The sequence below is a fragment of the Macaca nemestrina genome, chromosome 15, assembly GCF_043159975.1.
Source record: "Macaca nemestrina isolate mMacNem1 chromosome 15, mMacNem.hap1, whole genome shotgun sequence".
NCBI lineage: Eukaryota > Metazoa > Chordata > Mammalia > Primates > Cercopithecidae > Macaca > Macaca nemestrina.
The window spans coordinates 15,143,330-15,159,825 of record NC_092139.1 but is presented as its reverse complement, the minus strand read 5'-3'; the positions used below and the strand labels follow the sequence as shown (position 1 = coordinate 15,159,825).

Genomic DNA, 16,496 nt, shown 5'->3' with positions numbered 1-16,496 from the left:
AAGTGACATATTTTAACCAGTGTTCCTATTCCTATTATTTTATAGGCTTATACGCAGCACTCAGTTTATAGTAAACTGTAATTCAATGTAATTTTTAAAATAGCAGTCTCCCTCCTCTCATTTCTATTTTCTAAAGGAACCACTTGCCCTTCTTTTGGCCAAGTATTTCAGCATTTATATTCAGTATTCACCTCTGTCAGTCTGTATGGCTAGTCATGATGTTTCTGTTTTCAGTCTTACCTACTGACCTCCCACTATGGGAGGTGAATACATTATCCCCTTCCTTCTGCCGCCCCTGTCACACAATCCCCTTCCTCTCCCCCGTCTCCCATCGGTCACATATCATAGCTGTGGTTAGGACAATCTTCAGTCTTTGTATTATGATGCTGCTGTTAAGTACCAGTCATCGCTGAGAAATGTGGGAAGTTATGCATCTTATTTTTTGTTTGCTCAGTTTTATATGCAATGATTCTAATTCAACACCACGCCTTTCACAAGACATTTCCTCCTAAGACACGTATTAGGTATTCTCTCAACTTCATCCTCCCAGAAGAGGTGTGGCAGCTTCTGGCTGTATTCCATGCCAAATGTGCTTCCGCAGGGAGGTATTCTCTCGGTGATGATTCCTCCCTTCTGTACTCTGTGCTGCCTTTCTGGAGAATACAGAACAGGAGTTGGATGTGGGACCTCCTGGTCCTCTAACTGTCTCATCTTTTCTATCCAGTTTTCCATCTTGCCATTTATCTGCCCTACTTTCCAAGAGATTTCCTCAACTTTACTAACCTTCCTTTAATCGTCATCTCTGCTATGATATTTTTAACTCTGAAGAGCTCTTGTTTCCTGAATGTTCATTTCTTACAATATTCTTGTTTCATGTTTGCAGTCATTTTTCTCTTCTCTTATTGATATCTCTGGGGTCCATATCTTTGGGTCTTTTCTCCTGGTCTGACCAGATTCTCCAGAGAAATCCACTCCAATGGCCTGCCAGAATGGTAGTGTCCTGACTATAAACATCCTGAAACTAAGAAAGAAGAGAAAGAGGCTGGGGCATATGTAATCCCCATCTTTTCGAATACTATGGTCATGTCAGGTATCCCCAGGTTGAGGAGCCTCTGTTTTGCCATCTCTGGGGTTATTAAGTCTCCAGCTCTTGCCAGGATGAGGAAATGCGTCTGGGTATCTGACTGCTTTTTAGCAGCTTTCAATCTCCCTTTATTTTAGTTGCCACCTTTGCTCCTACTTCCAATATTGCTAGTTCCTGAGTTTCTGGGGGATCCTGAGGTGGTTGCTGGTTTTCCTGTTGCTGCTTTGAGCAGTCAAGTTTTCTTGGGTTTGTTAAGTCTTTTATCAGTGGCTCTTCTGCTTCTACCTAGCAAGATTTTTTGCTGTGGTCTCCTTTCTTGTTCTCATTCTCAGGGGTTTATCATTAAAAACCCTCACATATGTATGCCCCTTTAGAGTCATGTTAGTGGATATGAAGAGTGTGAAGGTACATGTCTTTTCCCTAGGGTACTACAGTTGTAGAGTAGGAGGAGGGCCCTCTAACCTCATTTTCTACAGATGAATAACTGGAACAACATACACAGAACTCAGACCGGGGGCCCTGGCTAATGCATGACAGAGCTCCAACTAAACTCTGAATTAGAGATCTTTCCAGTATACTGTATTGTTTTTTTTCACAGAATATTAAATCCTTTTGGATTCATGCTGATTCTATGAAAATTAAAACATCCTGTTCAAATTCACTTTGTACCCTAGAATTCTAGAATCTTCAACTAAGATATTTTTGAAAAAGCACTATGAGCAGGTTTCCAAGAATCAAATGGCTAACACATTGAATCCTTTTACATATGCACACGGCTGCCTACTCTGCGCTGCCTACTCTGCAAGGACTCTGGGGACAAAATTCAATGAGAGGCAACTTGAAAATTTTAACAGTGTCTTAACAAGTGAAGGAACAGAATGCTTTCTGTCCTTTTTAGTAGCAGCTTTCCTGAAAAACACGAAGCCTGCATTTATAGAGAATAGTAGAGACTAATTTATATAAAGACATAAACCAGGCTGGGTATGGTGGCTTATGCCTATAATCCCAGGAGGCCAAGACCAGCCTGGGAAACATGCTGAGAACCTGTCTCTACAAATAATCTTAAAAATTAGCCAGGTGTGGTGGTGCGTGCCTGTGGTCCCAGCTACTCGGGAGGCTGAGGCAGGAGAATCACCTGAGCCTGGGAGGTTGAGGATTCAATGGCAATGATCACACCACTGTACTCTAGCCTGGGTGACAGGGCAAGATCCTATCTTAAAAACAAACAAACAAAACATGAATCAAGACAGAACCTTAAAGATGAAAGATTCTGGATGAATCTAATAGATGAAATTATTCTCCTATAGAAAAAAATTAAAAGACCTCACAAGTACTAGAAAACGTGCCTGTGTTTGTGATATGATCACGTGTGGCAAGAGACGCCGGCTGGAAACAGTGGCACAGTCAATACATTCACTAGAAATTCCCAAAAGTATTATACTAAGTATATTTTCATAAATCAACAAAAACAAAGATAATAATCATTCTGGTCAATGACTGACCCAAGCCCTAGAGCTAGAACCTAATCAGGAAACTAGAATTTAAAAAACATGAGGCAAGAGACAAGATATCTCTAACTCTAATGATTCCACTATTTGGAGTTTCTTTGAAGACAGATAAATTCCTTTCTACTTCCTTCAAACAATCATACAATAAACCTGGTAGCAACTGCCATGAAACAAAAAAAAAAAGCATTTATTTTTTCTTCTGATTACTAAATTAATATGTCACTGTTTTAAGAATCCTCAAATGCATAACTCTATTGTAAAAATCTTCCAGAACCTTACTCTACATCTTGGGAGGGGGTGGCTTAATTTCCTGATATCTTGTTTAAAAATTTTTAAATGAAAATTTAAATAAAATAAAGTCTACTTGGGAGGCCAAGGTGGGGTGATCACTTGAGGTCAGGAGTTCAAGATCAGCCTGGCCAACACGGTGAAACCCCATCTGTGCCAAAAAACACAAAAATTAGCTGGGCGTGGTGACAGGTGCCTGTAACCCCAGCTACTCAGGAGGCTGAGGAAGGAGAATCGCTTGAACCCAGGAGGCAGAGGTTGCAGTGAGCCAAGATCGCACTGTTGCACTCCAGCCTGGGTAACAAGAGCAAAACTCCATCATAAATAAATAAACAAAGTCTGCTTTTCAGCAGCAATAGAGGCCTTTTAAAATGAAAGAGACAGAGGAAATTAATTGCTCATGACCTGGTAAAACTATGTGCAGTTATCGTGAGGAGCCCCGGTTTTTCTCCCCTGCTAGCTGTCCAGCAATGGGTGGGGTTATACCTCAACCCCTTGGAGTTCCAAATACAACTTCTTACTCTTCTAAAACATGTACCTACTGAATGAGGAAAATGCTGAGAGAAAAACAAGCCTGTTGAATTTCTACGGCCACGGTTTTGCTTTTTAATTTAAATCTAATCTATTTCAAATCCAGACGTGTTCTTCTTGAAGGGCAACGAAGGCAGCCACTTTTACATTTAGAAAATGGGAAAACAAGCCAGGCATGGTGGCTCACACCTGTAACCTCAGCATTTTGGAAGGCCAAGCTGGGTCACCTGAGGTCAGGAGTTTGAGAGACCAGCCTGACCAACATGGTGAAACCCTGTCTCTTACTAAAAATACAAAAAATTAGCCAGGCATGGTGGCACATGCCTGTAGTCCCAGCTCCAAAGGAGACCGAGGCAGGAGAACTGCTTGAATCCAAAAGGTGGAGGTTGCAGTGAGCCGAGATCCCGCCACTGCACTCCAGCCTGGGCAATAGAGTGAGACTTCATCTCAAAAAAGAAAATGGGGGGCCGGGCGCGGTGGCTCAAGCCTGTAATCCCAGCACTTTGGGAGGCTGAGACGGGCGGATCACAAGGTCAGGAGATCGAGACCAGCCTGGCTAATACGGTGAAACCCCGTCTCTACTAAAAAATACAAAAAACTAGCCGGGTGAGGTGGCGGGCGCCTGTAGTCCCAGCTACTCGGGAGGCTGAGGCAGGAGAATGGCGTAGACCCGGGAGGCGGAGCTTGCAGTGAGCTGAGATGCGGCCACTGCACTCCAGCCTGGGCGACAGAGCGAGACTCCGTCTCAAAAAAAAAAAAAAAAAAAAAAAAAAGAAAATGGGAAAACAGGCCAGACACAGTGGCTCACACCTGTAATCCCAGCACTTTGAGAGGCCAAGATAGGTGGATCACCTGAGGTCAGGAGTTCAAGACCAGCCTGGCCAACATGGTGAAACCCTATCTCTACTAAACATAGAAAAATTAGCTGGGCATGGTGGTGGGTGCCTATAATCCCAGCTACTCAGAAGGCTGAGGTAGGAGAATTGCTTGAACCTGGGAGGCGGAGGTTGCAGCAAGACAAGATCGCCCCACTGTACTCCAGCCTGGGCAACAGAGCGAGACTCCATCTCAAAAAAAAAAAAAGTGTGAGTCAAAAGATCTCAAAAAAAATAGATAGAAAATGGGGAAAAAACAACAAACTCCTACCTACAGGTTCAAATGGCTGCTGATATCATGGGCTTGCAGACCAACGTTTCTGTCCAGCAGCAGCTGCTTATTCAGCATTGCTTCACACCAGTGGTTCAGCAGCCTTGGCTGCACATTAGAATCATCTAGGAAGCTTTCAAAAATTCTAACACCAGGCTGGATGTGGTGGCTCATGCCTGTAATCCCAGCACTTTGGAAGGCCGAGGTGAGCAGATCACTTGAAGCCAGGAGTCTGAGACCAGCCTGGGCAACATGGTGAAACCTCATCTCTACTAAAAATACAAAAATTAGCCGGGGATGGTGGCACCCGCCTGGTGTCCCAGCTACTCAGGAGGCTGAGGCAGGAGAATCACTTGAACCTAGGAGGCGGAAGTTGCAGTGAGCTGAGATGGTGCCACTGCACTCCAGCCTGGGTGACAGAGCAAGACTGTCTCAAAACAAAAACAAACATACAAACAAAATTCTAACACTCAGGCTACACCTCAGACCAATTAAATAAGAATCTCTAGCAGTCAGGCACAGACATACATCAGTACTTTGGAACGCTCCCTGGGAAATCCAATGTATAGCTAAGCTTGGTATTGGCTACCCTAATACCTGGAGGAGGTAAAAAACCTGCCTTCTCCCTTGTGTTACCAAATCCAGTTGAGAAGGAACCGGAAGTGCTGATCAATGGACCCCAGCAAGAATCACCACTTTCCCCTCCCATCTGAGAAAAGACCAAACACTTGCCTCTCTGCTTGAGAAAAATATGGCAATTTATAGATACTAGAAAGATGCCACTGGGACAAATTATCTGTGAAATATAAAGAATTAATTCTTCAAGAGTTAGTCCATTTAAGAATGACGACCTACCTACTGGGAGGGTAGCCACATCAAAGACTACAGACTGGACATCTAAAACCATGGAGAAAGAGGTGAAGATGACCCACTCCACTAACAGATTACAAAGGACACCAGCATGACTTTACTCACTCTGCAGATTCACAATCTCACAAACCAATGGCTTTCAGTGACAACAGGAAGCTTCTCCTGGTCACTACTTCAGGCTTTTTTCCAGATTCACAGCCCCCATCCCCAAAAGTCTGTTTTCATTCAATAATCACCATGTTGCTTTTAAACTTAAAGAAAATCAGCATTATTTAAATGTCACCCTGGGCTTTTGAGCTATGCTTGGCCTAATGCAGATGGCTGAATGTGGGTATGTGCCTCAGCATTATTTCAGAAGGGGATGGTGCATAGTCCAGGTTACCACCATTAAGCCAACAGTGCTCCAGGCAGAAGTTATCCAGCCAGAGGTGTCAGTCATCTGACTGTCTCAGCAGTCTTGGGCCCAGAATACCCTCTCTGACTGTGCTAAGTAGACACTGTTTTGAAAGGAAGAAGAATGATGGGTTTTCATTCAATATACTTTCAGTGAAATGCTATTTTCTTTTCAGTATAGGTTGAGTATCCCTTTATCTGAAATGCTTAGGACCAGAAGTGTTTCAGATTTCTGATTTTTTCAGATTCTGAAATATTTGCATTACACTTACCAGTTGATCAACCCAAATCTAAAAATCCGAAATCTGGAATGCTCCATTGCATATTTTCTTTAAGTGTCGTGTTGGCACTCAAGGTTTTATCACGTGTGGATTCTGGAGCAGTCTGGAGTTGGTATTTTCTGACGGGGGATGCTCAACCTGTACTTACTCGCCAAAGATGTGCCAGTGACACAGTAGCTCATCAAGATGGTGACTTCCTTAGAAACATGCTACAACACTTAAAATGCACTTTCTTGTTCAATTTATTCCTGCATGCATACAAAAATAATTTACCAAGTGCTTCCTATGGGCTAGGCAGTGTATAAGGTACTAAGAATACAAAGATGACAGAAGGAATGAAGCCATTACTGGGATTCAGGGGACAGGCCCTGGAGTCAGAGAATCAGCAAACCCTACCTAACCCTGCTGCTGCATCAAGTTCTATGACTTCCATGTGCCTTGTTCCTTTTATCCCTACAATGGGGACAAAGTAGCTACCTTCTGGCTTCCTGTGAGGGACTACATGAAATCATGTGAGTCAAGTATCTAATAAACAGTAAGAGAGTCCCTGATGGCAAAGATTTCCACTCTATTAGAGAAATAAACACATTTAACAAAAAATAGATTGTTCTAACCAGAGATGCAAGGAAAAATTATTTGGGCGTATGATAATTTGAGAATAAAAGCACACCAAGTTCAATAATAATGGGTCACTGGACACACCCTCCAACGGTGAAACTCACTTCTGTACTCAGTTTTCAAAGACAACAACTCCGGAAGTAGCGCAATCCTGTGTTGCCAGACCAGTGGTGGTGTGGAAATGGGGTCCTGTTGCATGCCCCTCTAACTTCTGAGAGAATTGCCAGTACTGCCAAATGTCCAGAGAGACAGACATTCTAGCCTCATCTAACACTGCAGAAGTATGATATCTGGACTGGATAAATGTCATGAGGACACAAACGTTCCCTTACTCAGTACTATACAGGGGAGAGTGCTCTGGAAGGGCAGTCAGTACTCCCTGGTTTCTTCACTTAACTAGAAGCAGGATTTTGGCAGGGTTTAGGTAAAGAGTCACATGATCAAGCTGCACCATCTTCCCCAAGATTATATGTACCATGTATGAAAAATGGAAACAGCATAAAATCCTGCCTTTACTGACAGAGCCACACATGAGTCAAGTGAGACTCTGTGTGCGGATTGTGTGCAAAACCTACCACCACATGCAAGATGGAAACTGCAGGGGGTTTCCTCTCCCAGGTATGGCTCAGAGCTCAGGCAACTTGACCCAGCGCAACCACAATTTGTCTAAAAGGCTCTGAAATGTCATTCACTTGCTCTTTGCAAACAAGAAAGGAAGTATCAAAAGTTTACCAGTTTGCTAACTACAGTCCTCTGTTGCTAAAGTGGTCAGCAGAGGAAACTGATAAATTAGGATGTGGTCAATTCTTTTAAGGAGAGGCAATTCTTTTAAGAGAGGCAATGCTTTCCCTTGATTTCCTATGCACCACAGAATAATTCGCATTTGCAACATTTGCAAAGCAATTTCACATTCAACAGTGAACTTCGAAAAATCTTATAACCTATTAGAGAAGGAGAGAGGACTGATTTAGTGGGAGAATTTTTTTTTAATTTAAATATTTTAAAATATTGGGCTTAGACGAAATCATTAAGAAACCACAGGAGGCTGGGTACGGTGGCTCATGCCTGTAATCTTATAGCACTTTGGGAGGCCAAGGCAGGTGGATTGCTTGAGCTCAGGAGTACAAGACCAGCCTGGGCAACATGGTGAAAGCCGTGTCTACAAAAAATACAAAAATTAGCCATGTCTACAAACAATACAAAAAATGAGCCACGGTGGCTCACACCTTAATCCTAGCACTTTGGGAGGTCAAAGCAGGAAAATCACTCGGACCTGGGAGGTCAAGGCTGCAGTGAGCCAAGATCATGCCACTGCACTCCAGCCTAGGAGACAAAGTGAGATGCTGTCTCAAGAAAAGAAAAAGAAAAAAAAAAAAAGCCCGGCACAGTGGTTCACGTCTGTTAATCCCAACACTTTGGGAGGCCAAGGCAGGCAGATCACCTGAGGTCAGGAGTTTGAGACCAGCCTGGGCAACATGGCAAAAGCCCATTTCTACTAAAAATACAGAAGTTAGCCAGGCGTGGTGGCACACACCTGTAACCCCAGCTACTCAGGAGGCTGAGGCAGGAGAATTGGTTGAACCCAGGAGGCGGAGGTTACAATGAGCCGAGATAACACCATTGCACTCCAGCCTGGGTGACAAGAGCAAAACTCCATCTCAAAAAAACCCACACAAACCCAGAAAGCACATCAGTCCTCAGTTAAAGAAATAAGAGGCAAATCCTGAATCCTTAGCAAAATGAAATTCCAGAATCTATTTTTTAAATAAAAACCATCCCTGGCTGAACTACAGAGGCCTCAAGAGAGTCCCATTTAATCGTGTGGAAGTATTACTTCCTTCCTGTATTCAGTTTTTGAAAGAGTTAAAAAGAAAGGCCTGGTACAGCGGCTTACGCCTGTAATCCCAGCGCTTTGGGAGGCCGAGGCAGGCAGATCACTTGACGTTAGAAGTTCAAGACCAACCTGGCCAACATGGTGAAACCCCCTCTCGACTAAAAATACAAAAATTAGCCAGGCATTGTGGCGTGCTCCTGTAATCCCAGCTACTCAGGAGGCTGAGGTACAAGAATTGCTCGAACTGGGGAAGTGGAGGTTGCAGTGAGCCGAAATCACCTGATGCACTCCAGCCTGGATGACAGGAACAAAACTCCGTATCAAAAAAAAAAAAAAAAGAAAAAGAAAAGAGAAAAGTAGTAGTCATTCAGTCACTCTTTTTTTTTTTTTTTTTTTTTTGAGACGGAGTCATGCTCTGTCGCCCAGGCTGGAGTGCAGTGGCCGGATCTCAGCTCACTGCAAGCTCCGCCTCCCGGGTTCACGCCATTCTCCTGCCTCAGCCTCCCAAGTAGCTGGGACTACAGGCGCCCGCCACTTCGCCCGGCTAGTTTTTTTTTGTATTTTTTAGTAGAGACGGGGTTTCACCGTGTTAGCCAGGATGGTCTCGATCTCCTGACCTCGTGATCCGCCCGTCTCGGCCTCCCAAAGTGCTGGGATTACAGGCTTGAGCCACAGCGCCCGGCCTCATTCAGTCACTCTTAACGTATTATGCTATAGTTTAAATGTCTGTCCCCCGCAAACCTCATGCTGAAACGATGACCCCAGTGATGGAGGTGGGGCCTATAGGAGGTATCTGGGTCACAGGGGCAGATCCCTCATAAATGGCTTGCTGCTGTTGTGGTAATGAGTGAGTTCTCCTCTATTAGCTCCCACAAGAGCTGGTTGTTAAGAACAGCCTGGCATTGCCCTCCTCTCACTGCCACATTGCTTTCTCTTACCACACACACGGGTTTCCCCTTCCCGTCCACCAAGAGTGGAGGCAGCCTGAGGTCCTCACCAGAAGCAGATGCTGGTGTTACACTTTCTGTATAGTCTACAGAACCGTGAGCCAAATAAATCCTTTTTCTTTGTAAATTACCCAGTCTCAAGTACTCTTTTATAGCAACACAAACAGACTGAGTCATTGTTAATAAAAATGAACGAGGATTCATTTGGCAAGAGCTTTTTTAGCAGTGAAGTAAAAGCCAAATCCCTCTTTTATAATGCACTTTTCCCATTGAAAATAATTATTGCAACCGAATTTACCTCTCTTGGGAGGAGACATTCTAATCAGACGACCTCTTTACTAAAAATATACCTGAGTCATTTACACTGCTGTTCCTCTTGGCATAAGCACTCCGAAGCACCTGCTCATAAACCTGAGCACCGATTGTTCTCACGTTGTCCCGGATCAGAATGCCTTGAGCTTGCATCATGAAGAGGTAGGTGTTCACTGCATAAAGCAAAAAGAAAGGAGAAAAAGAGGTGGATTCAGAAGCAATCATTTAAAAAAAAACGTACCACATAGCTATGGATTTTTTTTCTTTTTGGGCCTTTAAAGCCTCTTTTAGTTCTTTTAAAACCCTACACGACCATAGCTCTATTTTCCATACCTTTCAGGACACCAACATCCTTTGGGTAGCTAGTAGGGCTTAGAGGAATTTCTGTCAATATCCAGCAGTTCTAGAAAAACCATAAACTTAAAAAAAAAAAAAAAAAAAATCCATCTGGTCTCCAAATACCCAATCTGTATTCTAGCACTCTGATCATCACAAAGACATTTATGAATTAGTTAAAACTTTTTTTTTTTTTTAAAAGGTTTCTGCTCTCTTTAAGTTCACCTTCTCAGAATTAGTTCATGGTTCTTCACAGAGGAAGAAACCACTTGGCCGGGCGCAGTGGCTCAAGCCTGTAATCCCAGCACTTTGGGAGGCCGAGGCGGGTGGATCACGAGGTCAGGAAATCGAGACCATCTCAGCTAACACGGTGAAACCCCGTCTCTACTAAAAATACAAAAAACTAGCCGGGCGTGGTGGCGGGCGCCTGTAGTCTCAGCTACTTGGGAGGCTGAGGCGGGAGAACAGCGTGAACCCGGGAGGCGGAGCTTGCAGTGAGCCGAGATCACACCACTGCACTCCAGCCTGGGAGACACAGCGAGACTCCGTCTCAAAAAAAAAAAAAAGAAACCACTGACTCTCTGCCTGCTAGAAGCACCGAAGCCATGGTCTGGTCTTAGCAACCTTTTCAAAGGGGTAGACTGAGGCTCCAACCACTTACCCTTGGGGGATTTGGAAAGAAAAAGGAGTAACGAAAGAGTATTTGCAGTCCTCACTATCCACCCAGCCAGCCCAAAAGTCCAAAGCAATAGGGAAAGAGCACAGTCCAAGGTCAATTAAAGCATGCTCTTAACAAATGAGTGTTCAGATTAACCAGCCAATCTAGTCTTCTTTGGAAAGTGATCTCCACTTGCATTTTCCTGAAGTCACTCTATGATACAAAACTAGAAAGTCACAAACACACCAAAATGTAATTCCTATATTCTACTTGCAAACTCCACTGCTATGCCATCTATTTTCAAGAAACAGTGAGATTTTAAAACATAGTTTCTTAACCAGTCACTCTAATTCCCTCAAATTGCCTTTGTCATTGTGAAAGGGGGCTGTGTTACAAGGGTGGAACATTTACAAACCTAAACTGTGGGTGTCTGGGGGTGGATTCATCTAACCACTTGGCTAACCTTGGGACCACGTCCCGGTGCCTCCTCCACACTCAATATATCTGGCCTTGGGATGTGGATTCTGGCTCTTTGACAAGACACGTGGCTGACATTATGTTTCATCCCTATTAAAGCGGTATCCTGTATATAATGTGCAACAAACAATGCCTGAATGAATTAATGGACGAAGTTTAGAAGTCACTGTATTTCAAGCTAGTGCTTTTGGTGCTTTATACTGGAAATGACAGAGGTGGGGTGGGTTAGCATAATGTCAAAAACCCCACGTGGCCAACATTAAATAGGGACATGAAATCTTTCAAAAGATTTCAAATCTTCTCTAAGGTATATTCCAAGCCATAAAATAATAAGCAAAAAGGACCAGTGTTCAGAATGCTTTCAGAAATGAGGTATCACTTTCAAATGCAGCCTTGCATTGGTTGGGAGACAGCCCTACGCTTAACTTCTGGCACAATCGGAGAATAGATCAGATACTGTGTTTAATTCTCTAGTAGCTAGGAAAGATTTTAAGGAAAAAAGACAGCTTCCAATTATTAAAAAAGTGTTAACTGTGTGAAATCTCTGAAAGCAGGAATAACACCTCATTCTACATTTCCAGCAGATAGCACACTGCCGGTCACAGTAGGGGGGCAGGCCGCAAATACCTGTTAAACCTAAGATTTAAACTTCATCTAATGTCACATTTCTAATTCAGTCCTGTGTTTTTTATTTTTTTAATCATTTGGGCTGTACAGTAGGTTCCCACTGCCCTGAAATCTTCCTTTCATCCCCAACATATTACTAAACCAGCTGTCTTATTGAAATTTTTGTATAAAGCTTTTATTGCATTTATTATTTATTGTATTTATTGAGAATCTTGTGTAAAGCTTTTAGTTAGGTGCCACCAATAATTCACTACCTCCTTTCCTCTGTACTGCAAAGGACACAGTGGCTTAGTCCCTCCTTTAAACACTCTCCCTTTCTTAGCTTTGAATCCCAACTAGAGGATTTCTCTAGGGCCGTCATTCTCTAATGTTTCCCACCCATTTGCCAGAGTGCTTTTAAGAAGCCTGTTTCCTAGGTCCCACTACCCAGACTGATGCAGCTGGTCTGAGTGGGGCCCATGAATTTGCACTTGTAACAAGCTCGCAGGTGACAAAATGGTGCTGGACTAAGGACCACACTTCTATAACCACTGCTCGAGGGAACTCCGGCCACATAATAAATGTAAGCAACATCTATTGAGCACTTAATTACATAATTCCTTATCGCATTTAATCCTCATAATTATCCTAAGAGGCAAGTAATACTATCCAATTTACAAACAACTTCTAGGCTTCAGTTTCTCCAAGTAGCTTCACAAAGGTCAACTGAGAACACTAGGATTTGAACCCAGTGTGTCTGTGCTCTTAACCACTAAGCTTTTATACCTCGCTCATCCATGTTCTAGCCACAACCTCTCTCTGAAAGATTTCAAGCACCCGCATGGCTTAAATGATTACTCTTAAAGAGATAGCTCTCACATCGTCATCTCCTGCATGAAGCTGCCAGATGGATCTTTCTTGATCTCTCTTAATTACAGAGTTATCCACACAGTTCCTGCTCAAAAGTCTTCTACGTCTCTTGCCTTTATCCTTGAGCTGCTGCTACAGCAATGGGTCTATTCTTCCTGCTGTGCAAATCCTATTAATCCTTCAAACAGTGCACAGACTTCCTGAGGAAGCTTTCAGTACTGTGTCAGTCTTCCCCGTTCTCCAGTTTCTGTGCTGGTCTATTACAGACTATCAAAACTTGGATTTGTTTCCATGTTGACTTAGTTAGCTAACAACTGTCTCGTGCTAGTCTCATCATTCAACTAATAAATTCACATAAACCACATATTATTATTTTTTCTAATTATCCAAAGGAACTAGCACAATGCTAAAAAAATAAAAACTGAGGGAGTAAAGATTGCCAAACAAAAGGAAATGATCACAAATCCACAACTTGGGATTGGATGGGATTTTAAGGAACACTCGTCAATATCATTTAATGCTTCCCACTACTGGGGAACTATGACCTCCAAGAACCCGGAGTCAACAGGGAAAATACAGACATCAGCAAAGAAAACCTACTTTGGTTGGGTCCAAAATGTTTCCCAGTCACTTTTTTTTTTTTTTTTTTTTTTTTTTTTTGAGACAGAGTCTCACTCTGTTGTTCAGGCTGGAGTACAGTGGCGGAATCTTGGCTCACTGCAACCTCCACCTCCTGGGTTCAAGCGATTCTCGTGCCTCAGCCTCCCAAGTAGCTGGGACTACAGGTGCATGCTACCATGCCCAGCTAATTTTTGTATTTTTCATAGAGACAGGGTTTCAGCCTGTTGGCCAGGCTGGCCCAGTCACTTTTGCCCATTGGTTCTCTCTCAACCTTCCCCAGCCACCTTCTCCTGCTCAGGCCCCTTCTGTGTGTGCCCCTCCCATATCACAACTTCATCATCATAACCTTATCATCACAACTTCACTCCCCATCTAGGTTGAGCTCTCTGAATACTGGCCCAGTTGTCTACACACACAAAGGGTGGTGACTACACGAACAGAGTGGTCCAGATGCAGTAGGATGAGCCTAGAAACACACAAACCACCAGCAGCCCTGTTCCATCTGTTATCACAGATCTGTCAAAGCAAGCCCCTTTTTGGAGATTCACAATGCACAATAACTCAAGGCCCAGAAATTCCCAGAAGAGAGACGTTTAGTTATCTAGCCTGCCATTTCCCAAACCAGCACATCAAGTGAGTCTCTGCAGAACTTACTCTGGAAAATTCAGCTTCGGATATTTCTATGAATAGACTTTTTAAACTTCCATTACATGGTTAGGTAATCAATCAATCAATCTTTGCTGAATGTGGTTGGTAAACAGCAGTCACATCCTATCACTAATTCATATCAAGCTTGCTAGAGGCAAAATCCCCTTAATCTTATTAGAGATGCTAAATTGCCCTTCTCCTGTACAGTGCTCATGCAGTTGGTTATACAGATCAAACTGTAGGACCTTTCAGGTGTCTCTATTAAAAGTCTGGTTACTGGCTGGGTGCAGTGGCTCACACCTGTAATCCCAGCACTTTGGGAGGCAGAGGCAGGAGGATCGCTTGAGGCCAGGAGTTCAAGACCAGCCTGGGCAATACAGCAAAACCCTGTCTCTACAAAAATAAATTTTAAAAATACTAGCCAAGTGTGGTAGCGTACACCTGTAGTCCCAGCGTCTCACCCAGGAGATCAAGGCTGCAGTGAACCATGATTGTGCCACTGCACTCCAGCCTGGGTGACAGTGAGATGCTGTCTGGTTAACAACAACAAAAAAGCAGTCTTGTTAATAAACTTAGGCCATGGCTCTGGCCTAAACTAGGAAGTACATATGCATACAGATATTGTTTTCAATCTAAATTATCTCATTCAAAATTCACATCTCTGTGAAGTACATATCATCTGGAGTGTTTAATAATTTTAGAATAGGAAGTCGAGTCCTCCAGGGGTAATTTGCCCACGGTCATATGGTTAGTGAAGTCAAAACCAGAGAGGTGAACTGAGGTGCTGCATACATTTTGATGAGCTTTGTTTTTTATTTATTTATTTATTTTTTTTTTTTTTTGAGGTGCAGTCTCCTTCTGTCGCCCAGGCTGGAGTGCAGGGGCGCATCTCGGCTCACTGCAACCTCCGCTTCCCAGGTTGAAGCGATTCTCCTGCCTCAGCCTCCTGAGTAGCTGGGATTACAGGCACCCGCCATCATGCCCAGCTAATTTTTGTATTTTGGTAGAGACAGGGTTTCAACATGTTGGCCAGACTGGTCTTGAACTCCTGAACTCAGGTGATCTGCCTGCCTTGGCCTCCCCCAAAGTGTTGGGATTACAGATGTGAGCCACCGCACCCAGCTAACTTTGAAAATTCTGAAAGCAGTACTTTCCAATAACACAGTCCTGAGCAGCAGTGGCTGAATCACAGTTTAAAAAAACAATTTTAGGCCGAAATCATCCTGGCTAACACAGTGAAACCCCGTCTCTACTAAAAATACAAAAAATACAAAAAATTAGCCGGGCGTGGTGGCAGGCACCTGTAGTCCCAGCAACTCAGGAGGCTGAGGCAGGAGAACGGCGTGAACCCAGGAAGCGGAGCTTGCAGTGAGCCTAGATCGCGCCACTGCACTCCTGCCTGGGCTACAGAGAGACTCCGTCTCAAAAACAAACAAAAATTTAAGTTGGTGTGCAGTGGTTAAATCCTCCAGTTTCAACCAGTCTCTACTGAGCCCCTCCTTTACTGTGTGCTTTTTAGGCACAGTACGAGGGCACTGGAGGCCAAGCATGCATAAGGCAACACTGAATAGATAAGTAATGTATAGACAAAACTCAACAAATTACAATGCAGTGTGGTAAATGCGAAGACAACATTTAACACAAATTCACACTTACTAATAATTTGTTTTACACTTTCATGAGACAATGTGATTATTATCCAGCCTCAGTATCTAGGAGGAGGGATCTCTCACCTATAACCATAATTCAGTTGAGAAAAATAAGCCCCACTCAGGTCTACACAATTAAGAAATTTCCATCCTGGCCGGGCGCGGTGGCTCAAGCCTGTAATCCCAGCACTTTGGGAGGCCGAGACGGGCGGATCACGAGGTCAGGAGATCGAGACCATCCTGGCTAACACGGTGAAACCCCGTCTCTACTAAAAAATACAAAAAACTAGCCGGGCGAGGTGGCGGGCGCCTGTAGTCCCGGCTACTCGGGAGGCTGAGGCAGGAGAATGGTCTAAACCCGGGAGGCGGAGCTTGCAGTGAGCTGAGATCCGGCCACTGCACCCCAGCCTGGGCGACAGAGAAAGACTCTGTCTCAAAAAAAAAAAAAAAAAGAAATTTCCATCCAGATGCCAGTGTTAGCAGCCTTGGGCCATGGCTTAACTGGAGAGTTTCCAGGGCTAAGGACTGGGTTTCCTGCCCTTCGGCCATCTCTTGGCCACACAATGGTGCCTTTCTTCCTCTCTGCTTCTGATTCAAACAGGAAAACCTACTCCTTTCTCACTGATCCTTAATGTGTATCCTTAACGTTTGCTGTGGTTGGCTTGGTAAGCTGAAACAGGGTTCAGAACCAGAAAAGACACCATTCTCTTCCGGAACACTTTTTACAATCTGTGTCTCCTCCCCAACACATGCAAACATACAACACACACATACTCACAGCCAAACACCAATCACCCTCCTCTGCTTTGGTTTTCTACT

The 16,496-nt window shown here is 43.8% G+C and overlaps 1 protein-coding gene across 1 annotated transcript in view; it reads right to left on the bottom strand.

Annotated features, from left to right (window-relative positions):
• LOC105470699 (beta-1,4-galactosyltransferase 5) overlaps positions 1-16,496 on the bottom strand; it is an 86,610-nt gene that overhangs the window by 15,149 nt on the left and 54,965 nt on the right. The window contains exon 2 of the mRNA XM_011722893.2: positions 9,851-9,985. Within this exon, the coding sequence (XP_011721195.2) occupies positions 9,851-9,985 (135 nt within the window). The remainder of the gene's footprint in view (positions 1-9,850; positions 9,986-16,496) is intronic.